The 22,032-nt window shown below is 47.9% G+C and overlaps 2 protein-coding genes across 2 annotated transcripts in view; one reads left to right on the top strand and one right to left on the bottom strand.

Annotated features, from left to right (window-relative positions):
* The window catches only part of LOC146046301 (solute carrier family 35 member F3-like), a 56,789-nt gene that overhangs the window by 17,713 nt on the left and 17,044 nt on the right, over positions 1-22,032 (bottom strand). The window contains exon 2 of the mRNA XM_083165553.1: positions 6,656-6,823. Coding sequence (XP_083021679.1) covers positions 6,656-6,746 — 91 coding nt within the window. The 5' untranslated portion in view covers positions 6,747-6,823. The remainder of the gene's footprint in view (positions 1-6,655; positions 6,824-22,032) is intronic.
* SIPA1 (signal-induced proliferation-associated 1) overlaps positions 14,293-22,032 on the top strand; it is a 106,227-nt gene continuing 98,487 nt past the window's right edge. The window contains exon 1 of the mRNA XM_083165549.1: positions 14,293-14,514. The gene's annotated coding sequence lies outside the window, so the exon portion shown is untranslated. The remainder of the gene's footprint in view (positions 14,515-22,032) is intronic.

The following is a 22,032-nucleotide window of genomic DNA, read 5'->3' as shown; positions in this document are numbered from 1 at the left end:
ACACTACAGGCACCTTGTTAGATACACTACAGGCACCTTGTTAGATACACTACAGGCACCTTGTTAGATACACTACAGGCACCTTGTTAGATACACTACAGGCACCTTGTTAGATACACTACAGGCACCTTGTTAGATACACTACAGGCACCTTGTTAGATACACTACATGCACCTTGTTAGATACACTACATGCACCTTGTTAGATACACTACAGGCACCTTGCTAGATACACTACATGCACCTTGCTAGATACACTACAGGCACCTTGTTAGATACACTACATGCACCTTGCTAGATACACTACATGCACCTTGTTAGATACACTACATGCACCTTGTTAGATACACTACATGCACCTTGTTAGATACACTACATGCACCTTGTTAGATACACTACATGCACCTTGCTAGATACACTACATGCACCTTGTTAGAAACACTACATGCACATTGTTAGATACACTACATGCACCTTGTTAGATACACTACATGCACCTTGTTAGATACACTACAGGCACCTTGTTAGATACACTACATGCACCTTGTTAGATACACTACAGGCACCTTGTTAGATACACTACAGGCACCTTGTTAGATACACTACATGCACCTTGTTAGATACACTACATGCACCTTGTTAGATACACTACAGGCACCTTGTTAGATACACTACATGCACCTTGTTAGATACACTACATGCACCTTGTTAGATACACTACATGCACCTTGTTAGATACACTACATGCACCTTGTTAGATACACTACAGGCACCTTGTTAGATACACTACAGGCACCTTGTTAGATACACTACAGGCACCTTGTTAGATACACTACAGGCACCTTGTTAGATACACTACAGGCACCTTGTTAGATACACTACAGGCACCTTGTTAGATACACTACAGGCACCTTGTTAGATACACTACAGGCACCTTGTTAGATACACTACAGGCACCTTGTTAGATACACTACAGGCACCTTGTTAGATACACTACAGGCACCTTGTTAGATACACTACAGGCACCTTGTTAGATACACTACAGGCACCTTGTTAGATACACTACATGCACCTTGTTAGATACACTACATGCACCTTGTTAGATACACTACATGCACCTTGTTAGATACACTACATGCACCTTGTTAGATACACTACAGGCACCTTGTTAGATACACTACAGGCACCTTGTTAGATACACTACATGCACCTTGTTAGATACACTACAGGCACCTTGTTAGATACACTACAGGCACCTTGTTAGATACACTACAGGCACCTTGTTAGATACACTACATGCACCTTGTTAGATACACTACATGCACCTTGTTAGATACACTACAGGCACCTTGTTAGATACACTACATGCACCTTGCTAGATACACTACAGGCACCTTGTTAGATACACTACATGCACCTTGCTAGATACACTACATGCACCTTGTTAGATACACTACATGCACCTTGTTAGATACACTACATGCACCTTGTTAGATACACTACATGCACCTTGCTAGATACACTACATGCACCTTGTTAGAAACACTACATGCACATTGTTAGATACACTACATGCACCTTGTTAGATACACTACATGCACCTTGTTAGATACACTACATGCACCTTGTTAGATACACTACATGCACCTTGCTAGATACACTACATGCACCCTGTTAGATACACTACATGCACCTTGTTAGATACACTACATGCACCTTGTTAGATACACTACATGCACCTTGTTAGATACACTACATGCACCTTGTTAGATACACTACATGCACCTTGTTAGATACACTACATGCACCTTGTTAGATACACTACATGCACCTTGTTAGATACACTACATGCACCTTGTTAGATACACTACATGCACCTTGCTAGATACACTACATGCACCTTGTTAGATACACTACAGGCACCTTGCTAGATACACTACAGGCACCTTGTTAGATACGCTACATGCACCTTGTTAGATACGCTACATGCACCTTGTTAGATACGCTACAGGCACCTTGTTAGATACGCTACATGCACCTTGTTAGATACGCTACAGGCACCTTGTTAGATACGCTACATGCACCTTGTTAGATACGCTACAGGCACCTTGTTAGATACGCTACATGCACCTTGTTAGATACGCTACATGCACCTTGTTAGATACACTACATGCACCTTGTTAGATACACTACATGCACCTTGTTAGATACACTACTTGCACCTTGTTAGATACACTACATGCACCTTGTTAGATACACTACATGCACCCTGTTAGATACACTACATGCACCCTGTAAGATACGCTACATGCACCTTGTTAGATACGCTACATGCACCTTGTTAGATACGCTACATGCACCTTGTTAGATACGCTACATGCACCTTGTTAGATACGCTACATGCACCTTGTTAGATACGCTACATGCACCTTGTTAGATACGCTACATGCACCTTGTTAGATACGCTACATGCACCTTGTTAGATACGCTACATGCACCTTGTTAGATACACTACATGCACCTTGTTAGATACACTACATACACCTTGTTAGATACACTACATGCACCTTGTTAGATACACTACATACACCTTGTTAGATACACTACATGCACCTTGTTAGATACTTATTAGATAAACAATGTTCTCGCTCTGATTCTTACTGTGAACATTGTTGGGCTGCTCTGTACAAAATGCTAGAAGTGGTGTACGGGGCCACATCCCCTCGGTACCATGCGAAGGGATGTGTACGGGGCCACATCCCCTCGGTACCATGCGAAGGGATGTGTACGGGGCCACATCCCCTCGGTACCATGCGAAGGGATGTGTACGGGGCCACATCCCCTCGGTACCATGCGAAGGGATGTGTACGGGGCCACATCCCCTCGGTACCATGCGAAGGGATGTGTACGGGGCCACATCCCCTCGGTACCATGCGAAGGGATGTGTACGGGGCCACATCCCCTCGGTACCATGCGAAGGGATGTGTACGGGGCCACATCCCCTCGGTACCATGCGAAGGGATTAGTACGGGGCCACATCCCCTCGGTACCATGCGAAGGAATGTGTACGGGGCCACATCCCCTCGGTACCATGCGGAGGAATGTGTACGGGGCCACATCCCCTCGGTACCATGCGAAGGAATGTGTACGGGGCCACATCCCCTCGGTACCATGCGAAGGGAAGTGTACGGGGCCACATCCCCTCGGTACCATGCGAAGGGAAGTGTACGGGGCCACATCCCCTCGGTACCATGCGAAGGGAAGTGTACGGGGCCACATCCCCTCGGTACCATGCGGAGGGATGTGTACGGGGCCACATCCCCTCGGTACCATGCGGAGGGATGTGTACGGGGCCACATCCCCTCGGTACCATGCGGAGGGATGTGTACGGGGCCACATCCCCTCGGTACCATGCGGAGGGATGTGTACGGGGCCACATCCCCTCGGTACCATGCGGAGGGATGTGTACGGGGCCACATCCCCTCGGTACCATGCGAAGGGATGTGTACGGGGCCACATCCCCTCGGTACCATGCGAAGGGATGTGTACGGGGCCACATCCCCTCGGTACCATGCGAAGGGATGTGTACGGGGCCACATCCCCTCGGTACCATGCGAAGGGATGTGTACGGGGCCACATCCCCTCGGTACCATGCGAAGGGATGTGTACGGGGCCACATCCCCTCGGTACCATGCGAAGGGATGTGTACGGGGCCACATCCCCTCGGTACCATGCGAAGGGATGTGTACGGGGCCACATCCCCTCGGTACCAATGCGAAGGGATGTGTACGGGGCCACATCCCCTCGGTACCAATGCGAAGGGATGTGTACGGGGCCACATCCCCTCGGTACCAATGCGAAGGGATGTGTACGGGGCCACATCCCTTCGGTACCATGCGAAGGGATGTGTACGGGGCCACATCCCCTCGGTACCAATGCGAAGGGATGTGTACGGGGCCCCATCCCCTCGGTACCATGCGAAGGGATGTGTACGGGGCCACATCCCCTCGGTACCATGCGAAGGGATGTGTACGGGGCCCCATCCCCTCGGTACCATGCGAAGGGATGTGTACGGGGCCACATCCCCTCGGTACCATGCGAAGGGATGTGTACGGGGCCACATCCCCTCGGTACCATGCGAAGGGATGTGTACGGGGCCACATCCCCTCGGTACCATGCGAAGGGATGTGTACGGGGCCACATCCCCTCGGTACCATGCGAAGGGATGTGTACGGGGCCACATCCCCTCGGTACCATGCGAAGGAATGTGTACGGGGCCACATCCCCTCGGTACCATGCGAAGGGATGTGTACGGGGCCACATCCCATCGGTACCGTGCGAAGGAATGTGTACGGGGCCACATCCCCTCGGTACCATGCGAAGGGATGTGTACGGGGCCACATCCCCTCGCATGCAGCCGGTAGCAGGAGACACCATTCAGTTTGAACTGACTTTTATTTATGAGCGCTAGAACAAGACGGGCGGGTATCGGCATTGGCCCGCCCACGTTCCCATCGGAACACCGAATGTTTTTATGGGGACGCCTATAAAATGCTGGGTGTTCCCTTGGTCCGGCCCTGTGTCCACCCCTGTCCGGCCCTCCAACCCTGCAGGGAACAGCCCGGCGAGTGTGTAACATGCGCAGAAATGGGGCTAGGGACAAATTCGAATCGCTACATTAGATCCTGAATCGTCCCCTTAATTTCTGAAGTTTTTACTGAAACACAATGAGTTTATAATATAATATAACCCCAAATAGCAGCTACTGTATAATAAGTGACTGTGGCCACAGATTCTGCCAGTAACAACCACCAGGAAAGCCTATTGCGATAGTAATATTGGGCCTGATTCAGATCTGATTGCTGGGCTGCGAATCTTCTGACCCACCAGTGTGGATCCCCGCCCCTGTGCGCATCGGGGGGGAATCCATCTGCAATCACCCTCCATCTAATGGGTTCCCATGTAGTAAATCTATACTCTGCGCTGCAAAGGCTGCTGGGAGATCAGGGCTGCTGCTGACTTCCGTTCCTCCCTCCCAACGGCCAGATGCCGCCTGCAGATTTTTGGGGCACTCCTAGCAAAAGCCGGTGTGCTGCCCAGAAGAGCTGGCCGTCTGTCAATCAAGTTGTGTACGGCCAGTGATGACAAATCGATCGATGCCAACATTTGCACGGATGGCTCGCACATGCGCAGTTGTTCGATAATCAGCAGATCTGCGTATTCATAGCGCTGCTGATGGGTCTGAATCAGGCACATTGTGTGATAATCGAGCATTTCCGATAACATAAGAATCTATTACACCAGAACCTCTTATGTAAACTGAAAACACTGAGGAAAATGTTCGCTAGGCAGGGTATCACCACCCTCTGGGTGGCGATACCCTATAGAAGCCTATGGGCTTCTTTCGCTGCCCGCCGTCCGTGCCCCCCCCCCCTACCGTCCTCCTTTGATCTCCTCCTCCCCTGGTGTCACAGCCGGGAGGACATCCGGCTTCAGGGGGGAGGAGGAGACGCAGGGGGACGCTGGCAGCCGCTGGGAGCTGACGGAGACCCCCGCAGACCACATCACAGGTATCGCGGGGGTCTCTGTCACCGCAACCCGATGCTGGCCGCATATGTTAGTACATATAATACATCCCGCCCGTTATGTCATACAATTTTAGATCAGGATAGTTTATGCTAGGGCAGGCTTACCTACCCTCCCGGAATGGCCAGGAGGCTCCCGGAAATCGGGTCCCCCTCCCGGTCCCCCGGATGGTGGGCAAGTGTCCCACATCAGCCACGCTGTCCCCGCAGCCCCCTTCCGAGATGCTACATAGTGTTTTTTGCGGGTCCGCGGCGAGGGGCTGGGTTAAAATGATGCGAATTGTGTCATTTCAAGTCATTTTAGCCCAACCTCCAATTCACGGACCCGCAAATTGACTCCTCTGCCTGCTATGGGGGCGGGGCTTGGTGACATCTTCCTCATCCCGCCCCCTGACATGCTGCAGTCTGGTCTCTGAAAAAGTAGGCAAGTATGTGCTAGGATACAGGACACCTTCTACAAGAGACCTCAGATACCAGCGCCGATTGCTGCAGAATAGTGCAAAAGTTCAGCTACAAAAGTCTTATATGCTGGAATTGGAAAGAAGCAACATTTCCATTTCCATACCCTTATAGTTTCAGTACACCATTCCACCTGTGCCCTGATTGGCTGCTGTGGGCAGGGTACCACCTTCACTTTACATGTTTAGGAGTTTTAGTAAATCTTCCTAACAGATAAGAAACCAAGTCCAGATACAGAATCTTCCTTCCCCCTCTCTCTATATTCTCCTTCATTTTAATATATTATTGAACTTTCTGAATAAAGAATTTTTAACCCTTTGAGTGCCAACATCTCTGTGATAAATGTTCAGTATATCCGCAAAAAATTCCACATTTGTTGTATAAATTTAAATAAAATAAATGTTGTTTAAAAAGCGATTATATTTCCTATATAAAGGTAACATTACAGCTCTTATGATGAATAAAAATGTTTAAAAAAATGGCTATTTTCACACCAACTGTTTTTTTTTTTTGACAAATTCACTTGGCATTCGAAGGGTTCATAAAACATATCCTTTACTCTGTGGTGAAGTGTTGAATGTTTACTCACCTAGAGTACGGTGTCTCACTCACCTGTAACTTCTGTCTCAGTAATGGTGTGAGAAGATGGAGGAGGCGCAGGTGAAACCTTTGCGGATAGTATTTTTATGCTTTCTCCCTCCATAGTTTGATAGCAGCCTTCCCTGTATTTGACAACAGTGTATTCTCCCACACCGTCATCTTCTTTCTGTTCTCCAATCTCTTTAATAGGAATGGATCAGTTACAGATTAATGGATTTAGTTAGTGATCTGTTCTGCAAACAGCTTTGTGTACAGTATAATGTATATTGGACAGGTCTCTGATTCACTTTGCAGCAAGGTTCTTCAGTCTCTGTCTACATCAGAGCATTGCCCAATTCACCTAACTAGCTCATATCTCTTATGGTCCTCACCACAGCTCACCTCCTCCATATCTCATATGGTCCTCACCACCGCTCACCTCCTCCATATCTCCTATGGTCCTCACCACAGCTCACCTCCTCCATATCTCCTATGGTCCTCACCACAGCTCACCTCCTCCATATCTCATATGGTCCTCACCACAGCTCACCTCCTCCATATCTCCTATGGTCCTCACCACAGCTCACCTCCTCCATACCTCCTATGGTCCTCACCACAGCTCACCTCCTCTATATCTCCGATGGTCCTCGCCACAGCTCACCTCCTCCATGTCTCCTATGGTCCTCGCCACAGCTCACCTCCTCCATATCTCCTATGGTCCTCACCACAGCTCACCTCCTCCATATCTCCTATGGTCTTCACCACAGCTCACCTCCTCCATATCTCCTATGGTCCTCACCACAGCTCACCTCCTTCATATCTCATATGGTCCTCACCACAGCTCACCTCCTCCATATCTCTTATGGTCCTCACCACAGCTCACCTCCTTCATATCTCATATGATCCTCACCACAGCTCACCTCCTCCATATCTCATATGGTCCTCACCACTGCTCACCTCTTCCATATCTCCTATGGTCCTCACCACAGCTCACCTCTTCGATATCTCCTATGGTCCTCACCACAGCTCACCTCCTCCATATCTCCTATGGTCCTCACCACAGCTCAACCCTCCTCCATATCTCCTATGGTCCTCACCACAGCTCACCTCCTCCATATCTCCTATGGTCCTCACCACAGCTCACCTCCTCCATATCTCCGATGGTCCTCACCACAGCTCACCTCTTCCATATCTCCTATGGTCCTCGCCACAGCTCACCTCCTCCATATCTCCTATGGAGTTCCATTCAGTTGACACCACATACACTAGATTAATGGAGGGTACTTCCTGCAGAGGGCTGCGACCTGCTGACCAGACGCAGCTGAGTCTAAACTTCCTTGCGGGGATTCCTAGTGAAAACCGCTGGTCAGTTAAACCCCGCACCCGCTGTTAGGAAGTTCTGTTAACACCCTTGTTACCTAGTTTATGTGCAGACATTGTATCCACCACAGACCACCAAGTTCACGACTGAGTCCACAAACTCCTAGTCGTGACAGATTTCAACATGTTGGTGTTACTGTAATTGGGGAATTTGCATTATGAATATCTCCTGTACGTTTGTCAGTACTGGTCCTTATCTGTAAAAAGCAAAGTAATCTGGGCACAGTTAGTGCCTGTTTCCTAAATAGTTCTCATTTCCTATGAATTCTCATTAACAGCAATGTACTATACAGATGGGTATTTCTAAGAAAATGTGTGTGTGTGTGTGTGTGTGTGTGTGTGTGTGTGTGTGTTAGATTGACTTCCAGAAATTTGGGAATTTTATGAGGAGCTAGTGCCATCTTGTGTTCACACTATGAAAACTAATTGTGGATGCTTGTTTAACAATTTCATACATTTGCTTTCAATGTCTAACTTCCTTCTTTTGTTTGTTTTATCACAATAGTTTTGCATAATTCTTAGTTACATAGTGGTTAAGGCCAAATAAAGAAGTGCGTCCATTGAGTTCAACCATGGTTTGTGTGTATGAACTATTTGCTACATTCCTTGCTATAAAAAGAGCCGGCAACAGAAATTTTGGGGCCCCATACATTGATATCTCAGAGGGCCCCCTCAAACACTATCACCCCCCCCTTTGCTGGGACATATACTGGAAGTGCATGCCCATTACTGGAGGGGTGTGCACTATCACATTGATGTACTCCCTCGCCCCATGGTCTGCGCTTTAGTATACTGACACACTCCCTTGCCCATGGCCTGTGTTCTATCACACTGATGTACTCCCTCACCCCATGGTCTGCGCTTTAGCACACTGACACACTCCCTCCCCCCGCAGCCTGCGCTCTATCACACTGACGCACTCTCTCACCCCGCGCTCTGCGCTTAAGCAAACTGGTGCACTCCCTCACCCAGCGTCCTGCGTTCTATCACTGACATGCTCCCTCCCCCCGCAGCCTGCGCTCTATCACACTGACACACTCCCTCACCCCATGGCCTGTGTTCTATCACACTGATGTACTCCCTCACCCCGCGCTCTGCGCTTTAGCAAACTGGTGCACTCCCTCACCCAACGTCCTACGTTCTATCACTGACATGCTCCCTTACCCTGCAGCCTGTGCTCTATCAATTGACGCGCTCCTTCACCCCGCAGCCTGCGCTCTATCACACTGATGCGCTCCCTCACCCCATGGCCTGCGCTCTATCACATTGACATGCTCCCTCCCCCCGCAGTCTGCGCTCTATCACACTGATGCGCTCCCTCACCACGCGGCTCTTGCTCTCATACTTACGCAGTCCCTCATGCCCCGGCCTGTGCTCTATTACACTACATGCTCCATAACCCCCTGCAGCCTAATCCTGACTCTCCTGCCATCCCTGGTATGCTGTAACCCAGTGGTCTCCAACCTTTTTTTTGCGGCATGAGCTACTCGTGGCAAAATAAACCACCCGAAGAGCTACTAAAATATAAAAAGACCCCTGACACATTATGCCACATACTGCAATGCCCCAGACACAATATACTACACACTGCAATGTCCAATATGCCGCATACAAACCTCCCAACACTGGTGGCAGAGGAGAAGGGACATCTGCGCGTGGCGAAGGCATGCGCCCAAAATGACCTACTACCATGGAACTCCTACGAGGCCACATGCAGGGACATCTTAACAGCAGTGTGGGCCCCTGCGCAAAGCAATGCACTGGGGCCCTTACCCATTCTCCCCTCCTAGGGGTGGGGGGTGCTATCAGCAGCAGCTTTGATGTCCCACGGGTGGCAGGGGGCGCTCTATCTTCCACTCAACATGTAGGACCGGGAGCAGTAACTTCTGCTAATTACTCCTTTACTGCACAGATGGTGGGAGGGAGAACACTAACGTGTGGAAGGGAGAACACTAACGTGTGGAAGGGAGAACACTAACGTGTGGAAGGGGGAACACTAACGTGTGGAAGGGGGCACTGAGCTGAATGAAGGGTCCCTTGTAAATGACTTCCAGGGAGGTAGGGGGTGATTTATACGCAGGGGAGGGTTGGATAATGAAGTGGGCTTAATATTCGTCATTTTCTGGTGGAAGGGCAGCTTGTTTGACTGCAGATATCGCCGTTATCTGGAATCAGATTTCTTAGCCTTCAATAGTATAAAAACCTAGAGTCCCAACTTTCAGGAGGTGCTGGGAACTTGGGGATCAGAGATCAGGAGCCAGAGCAATCCATTGACAAAAATATAAAACTGTACACCAGACGTTTGGAGCTGGAGGGGGGACCGGCTGCTGGAAAGCTGATATCTCTGGTTTTGGGCAAGATAAGCGGCTAGTGTCGACAGAAAGGGGAGAGTCCCAGCTTTTGGCATATTGGGGCAGATGTATTAAGCCTTAACAAGAGATAAATGCAAGTGTGATAAGTAGAGATAAATGTCCAGCCAATCACCTGCCAACTGCCATGTTACAGGCTGTGTTTGAAAAAAGTCAGAAAGGAGCTGATTGGCTAGACGTTTATCTCTCCTGATCACAGTTGAATTTATCTCTTATTAAGGTTTAATACATCTGCCCCATACTCTCAGAAAAACTCTGAAAAAGTCAGACAGAACCTGAGAAATATGACTGGGAAGTGCAATTAACAGGTCGGATGTGGACTGCTGCTTTGAGGTTGGATATCTCCATTTCCCCAGGGCCGATTTTCACAATTCCGGTATCCCTGGAAAAAGGAGATCCTCAGCTATCAGAATAGTGCTTATACACCTGGGGCAAGTGCCCATTAAGCCCATACGAAAAGACGGTCCTGGCCACATGTCCCATTTTTCCCGCTATGGGGGTATGGCCAATTATCTGAGAACTTCTGTCCGTGCCTCCAGCCTCTCTGAATAGACACTGTGTTATATATATATATATACAATGCCCACAATTATGCCATAAACACAATGCCCCCCTCAGCAGTACTATAAAAACAATGCCTGCCCGATTGTGGTGTCACAGGCGCACACCAAAAAATTGGGGATCAAAGCTGTCGGGCGGCTGAGCCCATTAAGCCCAATGGGAAAGACGGCCCTGACTGGCATGCCCACACACTCTCTCTCTCTCCAGTGAATAAACTGAATCTATTTGCCATTTGCACTGTTGAGCAGAGCAGCTGGTGAGAGCGAGCCTTCAAACTCCCTCCCACACACACACACATCACCACCACCAGGGCCGCCAACAGGGGGGTGCTGTGGGTACAGCTGTCCTTGGCCCCGGCCTCTGGAGGGGCCCGGGCAGCTGCCCACAGTGACACCCCCCGCACACCGCCTCCCCCACATGGCAGCCCCCCAGCCAGGCATGCACGATACACAGTGCAGCCTGCAGAGCGCCGAGCCTAGGACACAGAGGGGCTCGGCACTCTGCAGGCAGAATTGTGCCTGTGTTGTGACTTGTGTGTTCACCGAGAGCGAGGTCAGCTGAGGTGAGTTCCGGGGAAGGGGAGGCGCGGGTACAGGGGGGGGGGGGGTTGTGGGAGCGGAGCGGGGGGGGGGGGGGGCGGACTGAAGGTCAGACACACTGCCCCACATATTCACTACACCTATATTTTAATTACAATGGAGATCAAAGGAAACTAAATGGCCATCCATACCACATATATTTATACCGTTAGCTGAGTGACAGTTGTATTTCACCAATCAAAGAGGAGAGTAGGTAAGGAGACTACCGATCTTCTCACCTCCTCTCCTCTTTTTTCATGTTTTGACCAATAATGGTTGACTAATGACTGTCACCATAAATCCAGTCTATCTAATTATCTACACCCCTGCTGTCAAATTGTATGTTTCCATGTCAAATCTAGTAATGTTTGGGAGAATGGCAATCAGCAATTTGCTGGAAGCCTACCCCCACATGCCCACCATGATCCCCCATTAAGTTCTCCCATTTCCACAGGACAATTATGCCAATTCAGACCTGTTCGCTGGGCTGCAAATCTTCAGAGAAATCCATTTGTAATTAAAACACCTGAGGGTAAATGGGAGGGGTGCCAGTGCCAGAATAAAGGAGCCTTACCTTATATATTGTACACTTGAAGGTAAGGCTCCTTCATTCTGGCACTGGCACCCCTCCCATCTACCCTCAGGTGTTTTAATTAGCACAGGTTCCTACATTGCTGACCGCATGTTAATATGGGCTCTATTTGAAGATAAGACCTAGATACATTTATATAATGTGTTAGTATTAGAAATGTTAGGGACCCATCTAATGAAGTTCACCTGGATGCGGTGGATGGGCCCACATATTTGCGCAAATGTGTGCTAAGGACTTCAATTATACTCCATGTTAATTGTAAGAGTTTATCAAAATTATTTTTACTATCAGTGTTCTTAGCACCTAGAGTGTGCATCAGTATTGTTCTTTTTTCCTGTATGGTACTAAAAGCAGGCTTGCCTACCCTCCCGGAAATCCTTCTCCCGGCCCCCCGGCAAGGTGGGCAAGTCTCCCGCATTCTGCTAATTGCCCCCGATCCCCCCCCCCCCATGCCTGCTGGTGTAATTACCTGAAATCGCTGGTCAGCGGAGAGGGGGCGGGGCTAAAATGACGCGATTGCGACATTTCACATCATTTAAGCCCCGCCCCCTCTCCGCATCCCACGAATAACAGAGCTTTCCGGCATGGGGGGGGGGGGGGGGGGGGAAGGGTTGTCAGACTTGCTCCCGCCCCCTGACGTGTTGCCTCTCCGGCATACTTGCCTACCTGACCCTCTCCATGCAGGAGAAAATGCTCTGCTCCTGGACTTTCCTGGTAATGTATGATTGCCAGCACCTGTGGTGACACCTTTCTTATCAGTTACCCAGCTCCTCACAGGTGCTGGTAATCCTACATTATCCATACATCCCAGCATGGCCCTCTCCAGGAGGACACAATGCTCTGTTCCTGGGCTTCCCTGGTAATGTATGATTGCCAGCACCTGTGGTGACACCTTTCTTATCAGTTACCTAGCTCCCCACAGGTGCTGGCAATCATACATTATCCATACCTCCCAGCATTCCCCTCTCCAGGAGGACACAATGCTCTGCTCCTGGGCTTCCCTGGTAATGTTTGATTGCCAGCACCTGTGGTGACACCTTTCTTATCAGTTACCTAGCTCCCCACAGGCGATGGCAATCATACATTATCCATACCTCCCAGCATGCACCTCTCCAGGAGGACACAATGCTCTGTTCCTGGGCTTCCCTGGTAATGTAGGATTGCCAGCACCTGCGGTGACACCTTTCTTATCAGTTACCTAGTTCCCCACAGGTGCTGGCAATCATACATTATCCCTACCTCCCAGCATGCCCCTCTCCAGGAGGACACAATGCTCTGCTCCTGGGCTTCCCTGGTAATGTTTGATTGCCAGCACCTGTGGTGACACCTTTCTTATCAGTTACCTAGCTCCCCACAGGCGATGGCAATCATACATTATCCATACCTCCCTGCATGCACCTCTCCAGGAGGACACAATGCTCTGTTCCTGGACTTCCCTGGTAATGTAGGATTGCCAGCACCTGTGGTGACACCTTTCTCATCAGTTACCTAGCTCCCCACAGGTGCTGGCAATCATACATTATCCCTACCTCCCAGCATGCCCCTCTCCAGGAGGACACAATGCTCTGCTCCTGGGCTTCCCTGGTAATGTATGATTGCCAGCACCTGTGGTGACACCTTTCTTATCAGTTACCTAGTTCCCCACAGGTGCTGGCAATCATACATTATCCATACCTCCCAGCATGCCCCCTCTCCAGGAGGACACAATGCTCTGTTCCTGGACTTCCCTGGTAATGTATGATTGCCAGCACCTGTGGTGACACCTTTCTTATCAGTTACCTAGCTCCCCACAGGTGCTGGCAATCATACATTACCAGGGAAGTCCAGAAACAGAGCATTTTCTCCCGCATGGAGAGGGTCAGGTAGGCAAGTATGCTCTCCAGTAGGGTGACTAACTCATCCTTTTAATCTGGGACACATATTAATTACACAGGTTCTGTGTCTGGCTTTCACCTGGTTTTAAACTGCCACAGAACCTGTGTAATTAATATGTGTCCTGGATTAAAGGGATGAGTTGGTCACCCTACTCTCCGGGCTTCTCCCGGAGAGGTGAAAATAAAAGTAGGCAAGTATGACTAGAAGCCTTAACTTGGTAGCACCTGATCCCAGAGCATTGCAATGCCACAACAGAGATTGTAGCAAAATGTAACTAGGCTAACAAGCTACAGAGCTACTGAGCATGTGCAGAGTCCAGGAGCATGCAGGGGAGCAGGAAGCAGTGCAGTGAGGCTGGAATGAGAAGCTGTCAGATCTGCAGGAAGCAGCAGGGCGCTCTGTCTGTAGGGTGTATTACTGTATATGCAGCACCTGGCTGACAGCGACTACAATGAAGGGAAACCTTCGCTCTCTGCTTGGCTCCTTGCCATATGTTTAGTTCCAGCATGTCAGCAGAGACTGATGGTGCAGATCCAGGTAAGGGAAGCTGGTGCAGGGATTGTGTCCTAAATAACGTAATACTACATGGATATACAGAGAGCTGGCATATTGCAAAATGTTATGGACCCATTGGAAATAATATTTATTGATTATTGTATACAGATTTATTGTTGCCTAACAGTTTTTACTAAGACATTATTATAGTACATGACATCTAGATGAAGATATCGGTCAGTAAGCTATTGATACCAACACAATCTCACAGTGACTGGAGTGATACATCCTGTGTATTGTTGTAGTATTAAAGGTCCCCATACACGTACCGATCCCAGCGGTGCGATATGTGCTTTGAGGTGCGCGCTCCCGCGGCACCTCATCGCACAGTACAAAAAGTATGTGCTGCACATACTGTGTACTTGCTTTTCATCGCATTGCATTGCATGCGCAAGGCATGCGATGCGTGCTATTTAAGCTCAAAACGCACACCCGCATCGGGACGTGTATGGGCACCTTAACCCCTTCAGTGGCAATCTCCAGAATTTTCTGGGCTGCGCCTCGGGGCCTTATTCTGGTTAGGTTGGTGAAACGTACGTACAGTCCGTTTCACCGTATGTTTCCCGTACGTGGACGGTGAGCAAAAGTCCGCCCACAGAACAGCCGCACACGGACGGTCCCAAACACCGACAATGGGGAGTGGCGTACACTTGAGCGTACGCCACCGTGCACGGACGGATCTCCTCTTAGCCACCGTTAACTGGCGTACAACAGAGCGTACGCCACTGTATACGGACGGGTCTCGTCCGTTTTCACACCGACACCTTCCGTATATCTGAGCGTTCGCCACAGTTCAAGTAGAAAATTTAGTCCAAAAACATCATTGTTGTTCTTCGACGTGGTTTATGTGTCTTTTTCCATATAAAATCCATGTTTGTGCTACAGTGAAAAAGTTGACACATGTCGACTTCTGTTAATTGAGTGTCCTGCTTTTTAAAGTATACAAAAGATAGAAAGATAAGCTTCCAATGTGTTTGTGGGCTGTGTGTGGCTTGCAGGTAGTGAAATCATGGTTTTCACTTAATAGGCTGCAGCATTGCTTATTACATTCAGGTGTATGTGTTTGAGTAGTAATCAGCGTTAATTAGCAGACCCAGCCATCCGCTCTCATGCAGTATCTCTAGGGGTGGTCTGGAGCAATCTTTGGCGTCCTCCTGTTTTTGGACCAAAATGCACGGTGCGTTCGCCGATCGAGGCGGTTGTGGCACCATGCATTTTGTGTGCACACCCCCGTGTACGCCCATATTTACGCCTAGTTTTCCTCATTATTCCGGCCGCTCCCATAAAAACGCACACATGCCGCCCACAATGACCGTACTCTTGCGGACAGGTTTTTTTTGCACGGAGAGACCCGTCCGTGAGCGGTGTCAGGTCGCCGCACATGCGCATAGTGAAAGCTATGCATGCACAGTTGAAAAAAAAAACCCGTATACGGTCCCACCGTACCAAGCAGAATAACCCCCTCAGTGCCCAGCCTGGCAAGCCCTGAAAATTCTCAGGATTGCCACTGTTTAGAGGCCTACCCTCTGCGGTGCCGCCTCCTCCCTCCTCCTCCCGGCGTGGGGATGGGGTGCCGGGGCGCAGGTCCCGCAGCGGCTGATTGACAGTTCCGCGGTGCTGCCCGGACCCAGGGAGGTAGTGGGGAGCGCTCACAAAAAACCCCCCACCACTGAAGGGGTTAATGTTGCACTAATAATTAAAAAAAATGTATATTTCTGACATTTTATCCAGTTTAATTGTATGCATTTACTATAACCCCAGTGTCCATGTAAATTTGTACAGTATTTTGTTTAATCCAGTGGTTCCCAAACTTTTTTGCATCACGGCACCCTAGATTATCAGAATATTTATCCCCCTAGGTGCAAAGTTTGCTACCGAGAATTTCAGAAAACAGTATTAGATGAAATAAATTGTGCTTATATGTCATCCTCAGGTCCAGTTACGTGGTGAGGGACGGGATTCACTTTTGTTTATCCACAGATTATAAAACTGGAAGCCACAAGCACTGCTTTCGCCTATTACATTGACCATAAATCATTTGAATCGGTTCTGGACCACCACACCGAGGCACCCCTGCAAGTGCACCGAGGCACCCCAGGGAGCCTAGGCACACCGTTTGGGAACCACTGGTTTGATCATTTATGACAGGGGAGACACTGCCTCCCCTGACTGCACGTCCATGATATACATACCACGCTCTGAGAAAATGCTTGGTACTTGTGTATTATCACGGCGCAGGCTACGCTGATAATGTACCTTAGGCTACTCTGAAAACGTAGCGTAGCCGGGCGCCATGATAATACACAAGTACCAAATGCTTTTATTGATCCAGCTTAGTGAAACTCCTATGTATACCAAAAGATTTCAGGAAGGCAAACTATGGCCGGGATAACTTTTGACATAGTCCTTCCTTTTGAAATGGGAACGTTGCTGGATTTTATTGTGGTCTGTGCCGGTCTATTGGACTGTATAATATTTATGTATACATGTAGGGCTGATATATTCATATGGACATCTGTAATCTCCTCTTGTCAGGAAGTACTGTGTAGTGGTGGTGCGATTGATGCGATTGATGACAGTTACTGTCTGCCAGCTGCTGGTATTGCTGGGAGGTTTTTTTTCCATTCGGCAGATAATACGTTCTGCAAGGGATTAGATTTTGATACAGTCCCTGAAATCAGTTTGTGCTTTAACTATAACGGCTTTAAGTCTAAAATATCTAATAGTGGGTTTTTTAAGGATGCTCTTAATAACTAGGTGAGTTTTAGTGATTTCACAATTTCTTTCAGATTAATGTTGTCAGTACGGTTGATGTCCATTACGAGCACCCCAAATACCAGCATAAGCTAGAAATCCCAGAGCAGCACACCAGTGAAATACTAGTAATAATAATAATATCCTTATATGGATACTAGATTCAATCCTATATTATCTTCCCTAGACTCTTGGAGTGTCCCGACCTTACACCTCATGCTACTGTTTCTCAGAAGGATATCGGTGGGCTTATAATGAATGCCCCACCCGCTCCTGTAATACCCCCATTCTAATTCCTTGAAACCTCAGCTCATGGAAGTAGACATTACCTCACCTTTCAATCCACCCTCCCATCAGACTACTCTGTTCTATCACCAATTACACAAGAGAGAACGCTCCTCTTCTTTTTAATCCTGTCTCCCATTGGGATGATTTCTGCCCCAATGTCCGCTGAATCCTGGCTTTCCTTCCAATTGTCCGGACAGTGAGAACTTGTTCTAGTCTCCCACCAGATCCTGCTTAGCAGCTTGAGATCTATCTCAAAGGCAGATGTCTTTTGGTCAACTCAGACACCCCTGCCTGTTACCTACAGACCTTTAACCTTCCAATTTAATTTCTGTGTCATCTCTCTGGATATTTTTAATTTACCTTTGTTTATTCGGAAATTTCACCCACTCCCCCCCCCATAGCACCCATGCCATCTCCACTTTACAGTCCCCCAGGAGCGGTTACCTGAATGACAAGTGCATACAATTCTGGCTTGCCACTCTATAATATAACAACAGCACCTACACGTGCCCATACACGTTACAATTATTGTATACAATATCGCATCTCGGTTTTGTGATGAGATGAGATCTAGTACAAAAAGTATGTGCAGCATGTGTGTGTATGTGTGTGTGTGTATGTGCTGCACATACTTTTTGTACTAGATCTCATCGCAAAACTGAGATGTGATGAGATGCGATATTGTATACAATATTGTATGCAATAATTGTAACATGTATGGGCACCTTAAGGCCTCTCATTTGTCTCTAAATGACTACGGTATTTGATTGTGTTATGTCATTTCTACCTTTAGTTTTCCCAGTTTAACCAATGTCTTTTTATTGTTGCTAACTTATCTTTGTTTTCATAACCCCTCTGAATGTTCTGTCTCGGGGAATTGTTGGTTAATTAAACTCATTCAATAATTAAGGGGGCAAATGTTGCTAACGTCATTATGTTTAATACTTATCCCAGCGTTTAATGTTCTAGTGTACTTGCTCACAACGTGTTCCCTATGAACGCTCTATTTCTGCTTCATTGGGTATATTCAATCTCTCCCGCAGCCACCTCTCGACGGGGAGATGGCCGCCGGGCCCTATTCAATGCTGTCTTCCTCAACAGCAATGAGCAGGGGATCACTCAGAACGGGCCCGACTTCATAAGCAGTCGGGCTTGTTCTGCTGTGAACGGCCGGGAAGTGACGAGCTCCCGGACGCAGCTTGAAGATTCCTGGCCACTTCTCATGGCCACGCCCCTTTCTCGCCCAGCGGCAGGCGGGATATTGAGTCCTGTCTGCGATTTCTCGATCAAGCTGAACGGGACAGGGTCACGGCTGTTGAGCCAGCTTGACAGCCGTGACCCCATAGCCTTTTAGACTTTAGCATTTGTCTCATGTAGCGGTTCTTGGCATATATATTTTCACATAATTCTGAGTTTGAAGCCATATAGGCATTGACACCTACTTAAACAGTTATGTCCTGTCTACCTCTTGACCTCTATTCATGTAGGTATACAATCATAATACGTTACACTACTCGCATGCCCCCCCCCCCCCTTTTAAACCCAAAATGTATTATGTTTTTGTATTCTATGCAATATTCCGAGGATATGAGATATGGTCGTAGCTCCAGTCCTTTCCCTCTGGTTTGGAAAATTAGAAATTTAAGGTGGTTAGTAGCATGGCATCTGATTATACTGCAGATTGGTACATTATACCCCTTTCACATTACAGCTAAAAAATGGTATACTGCCAATATAAGGGCTTTAAAACGGTTCTAGCTGTAATGTGAAAGGTCCATTCTGAATTTACCGGTTTAAGAAAACCGGTAATTCAAAATGGGTTAAAAGCAGTGTCCTACCCGTTTCAGAGCTGATCCAGTGTGTAGTGTGAATGGACCCTACGGTCCCTGCAGAGGATGGGAACCAGGGGGTCCCTGCGCTGAATGGGCAGATATCGAAGGGGTCCCTGCGGAGGATCCTCCGCAAGGACCCCGCTGCTGTCTGCCCATCTGGCGCAGGGACCCCCTGCAGCAGTCCTGCTCCCCACCACACGTCCAGTCAGCAGACTCCCAGAGTGGGTAAGCGCCAGACCCTGCACCCCCCCCCCCCCCTCGTGCACCCAAAACGTTATTGAAACAGTAATTTACCATTTAGAAGATGAAATGTGAAGGGGTTTAACTGGCTTTACACCCGTTTTTTTAAACCTTTACAAACGTGTTTGCAATGTGAAAGCAGCATTGTTTTGTTCACTTTTGTATCCGTTACTCAGCTAATTGTCATTACATACAGTCTGGTTTATATTTCTTCAAGCCTGGCAAATTATTTGAATGAAGTTGAGCTCAACTGTATTGTAAAGTTTATCTTAACTCTGCCTCGTTGTGTCCGTTTTGTACTATATTTGCTAATTGTATAATGATGTGTTACGATCATACTTGCCTTTTTTTGAAAACTAGTTTCAGGGAGATTATAGTTGATAACAGAATTTTGGACAGCTCCCCATTCAGGGGGCGTGTCATGCTCCACCCAAAGGGCGTGTCAAGTTCCATATATGGAGAGATTTTGAACATGGCACCTAGAAGCGTGGGTTTTAATTAGAAAATTACTTCTATCCAAATGTAGATGAGCCCCAAAGCCGTTAGTAAGAGCTACTATACTTGGTGAAGTGCTGGGAAATGGTGCTGATGAATCAATGTAAATGTAACTACCTCTCATTCCCTTTTTCCCCAAAATATTTAATAGTGTAATGTGGGCTAGGTGAAATGAGGGAGATTGCTAGACTAATGAGGGAGAGAGGGAGATTGCTGCTATGTCAGGGAGTCTCCTGCAGAATGCAGGAGGGGAGGTAACTATGATGTAACAGTGTAATGTGGGCTAGGTGAAATGAGGGAGATTGCTAGACTAATGAGGGAGAGAGGGAGATTGCTGCTGTGTCAGGGAGTCTCCTGCAGAATACAGGAGGGGAGGTAACTATGATATAACAGTGTAATGTGGGCTAGGTGACATGAGGGAGATTGCTAGACTAATGAGGGAGAGAGGGAGATTGCTGCTGTGTCAGGGAGTCTCCTGCAGAATGCAGGAGGGGAGGTAACTATGATATAACAGTGTAATGTGGGCTAGGTGACATGAGGGAGATTGCTAGACTAATGAGGGAGAGAGGGAGATTGCTGCTATTTCAGGGAGTCTCCTGCAGAACGCAGGAGGGTAGGTAACTATGATGTAACAGTGTAATGTGGGCTAGGTGACATGAGGGAGATTGCTAGACTAATGAGGGAGAGAGGGCGATTGCTGCTGTGTCAGGGAGTCTCCTGCAGAATGCAGGAGGGGCGGTAACTATGATGTAACAGTGTAATGTGGGCTAGGTCCTCCTCCTAACCTCTTTTGATCCTCCTATCCTGCCTACGTTCCTACTTATCCTATTGTTTTTCGTTCGTCCACCCACCTATTTTTAGTATGTTAACTCTTAGGCGTAGGGTCCTCCTTCCTCACGTACTCACCCTACCTCATTACCTCACCTGTGCTCCTGTCCTGTTCTTCCCTTCCTCTACTTCATCTTCAGTCTCCTCGACCATTTTGACACCTACTTCTGAACTGATGCTGATTTTAGTTCTACCAGCTATACCCCTATTCATACTGTATTTTTCAACACACCCTGTACGTTACCTTGTAATTTGTTTTTTGTTTGCTATGTACGGCGCTGTGGAAACTTTGCGGCGCCTTATAAATAAATGTACTACTACGTGACATGAGGGAGATTGCTAGACTAGTGAGGGAAAGAGGGAGATTGCTGCTATTTCAGGGAGTCTCCTGCAGAAAGCAGGAGGGTAGGCAACTATGGTTAAGATGCATATGCTTCAATAAATAAAAAAAACTACCATGTCTAGTGATGTGCCCTGTGCATTTCAATAACTGAACTTTACACCAACCCAGACCTGACCGCTTTTGGGTGGTGTTCACTACACCATACTGTAGTGCATTTTAATATTGCGTTTTGGTAATTTAAGGGGTGGATTTGAAATGTTAGCTGATTGTAGTGTTTTCTCACACCATGAAGCCATTCTAATATAGGTTGTCTTTCCAAGAGTGACCACTAGGTGTGCCACAAGCTTCCCAGGGAACAAACCAAAACATTATACATTTCAGCACGTTAATTCTATTTATTTGCTGATTTATCTGATTGAAAACAAGTAAATAACACAGAGAACGTGGCAGGTGTAATAGATAACGCACCATTATTTATCATAAATATTTTTTAAGTATAAAAATATCTATTTGCTTTCAGTTTGGAATTTTTGTTGTCAGAACATCATTAAGAAATAAAAGTTAAAGCCGTAATCCCAGTGCCAGACTGAGCTCCATCCGCGCGTGGAGCTGACACTTATGTAGGATGTGCCTAGTCAGGAGGTGTGACAGGTGCTGGGGGTGTGGCTATTGTGGTGTGGGTGTGGTCTAAATGTTTCTTGTATACAGTAAATGACGATG

This window comes from Crinia signifera, chromosome 11 (assembly GCF_055691185.1).
Source record: "Crinia signifera chromosome 11, ASM5569118v1, whole genome shotgun sequence".
Lineage (NCBI taxonomy): Eukaryota > Metazoa > Chordata > Amphibia > Anura > Myobatrachidae > Crinia > Crinia signifera.
The sequence above is the reverse complement of the archived record's forward strand: the minus strand, read 5'-3'. Positions and strand labels throughout refer to the sequence as shown.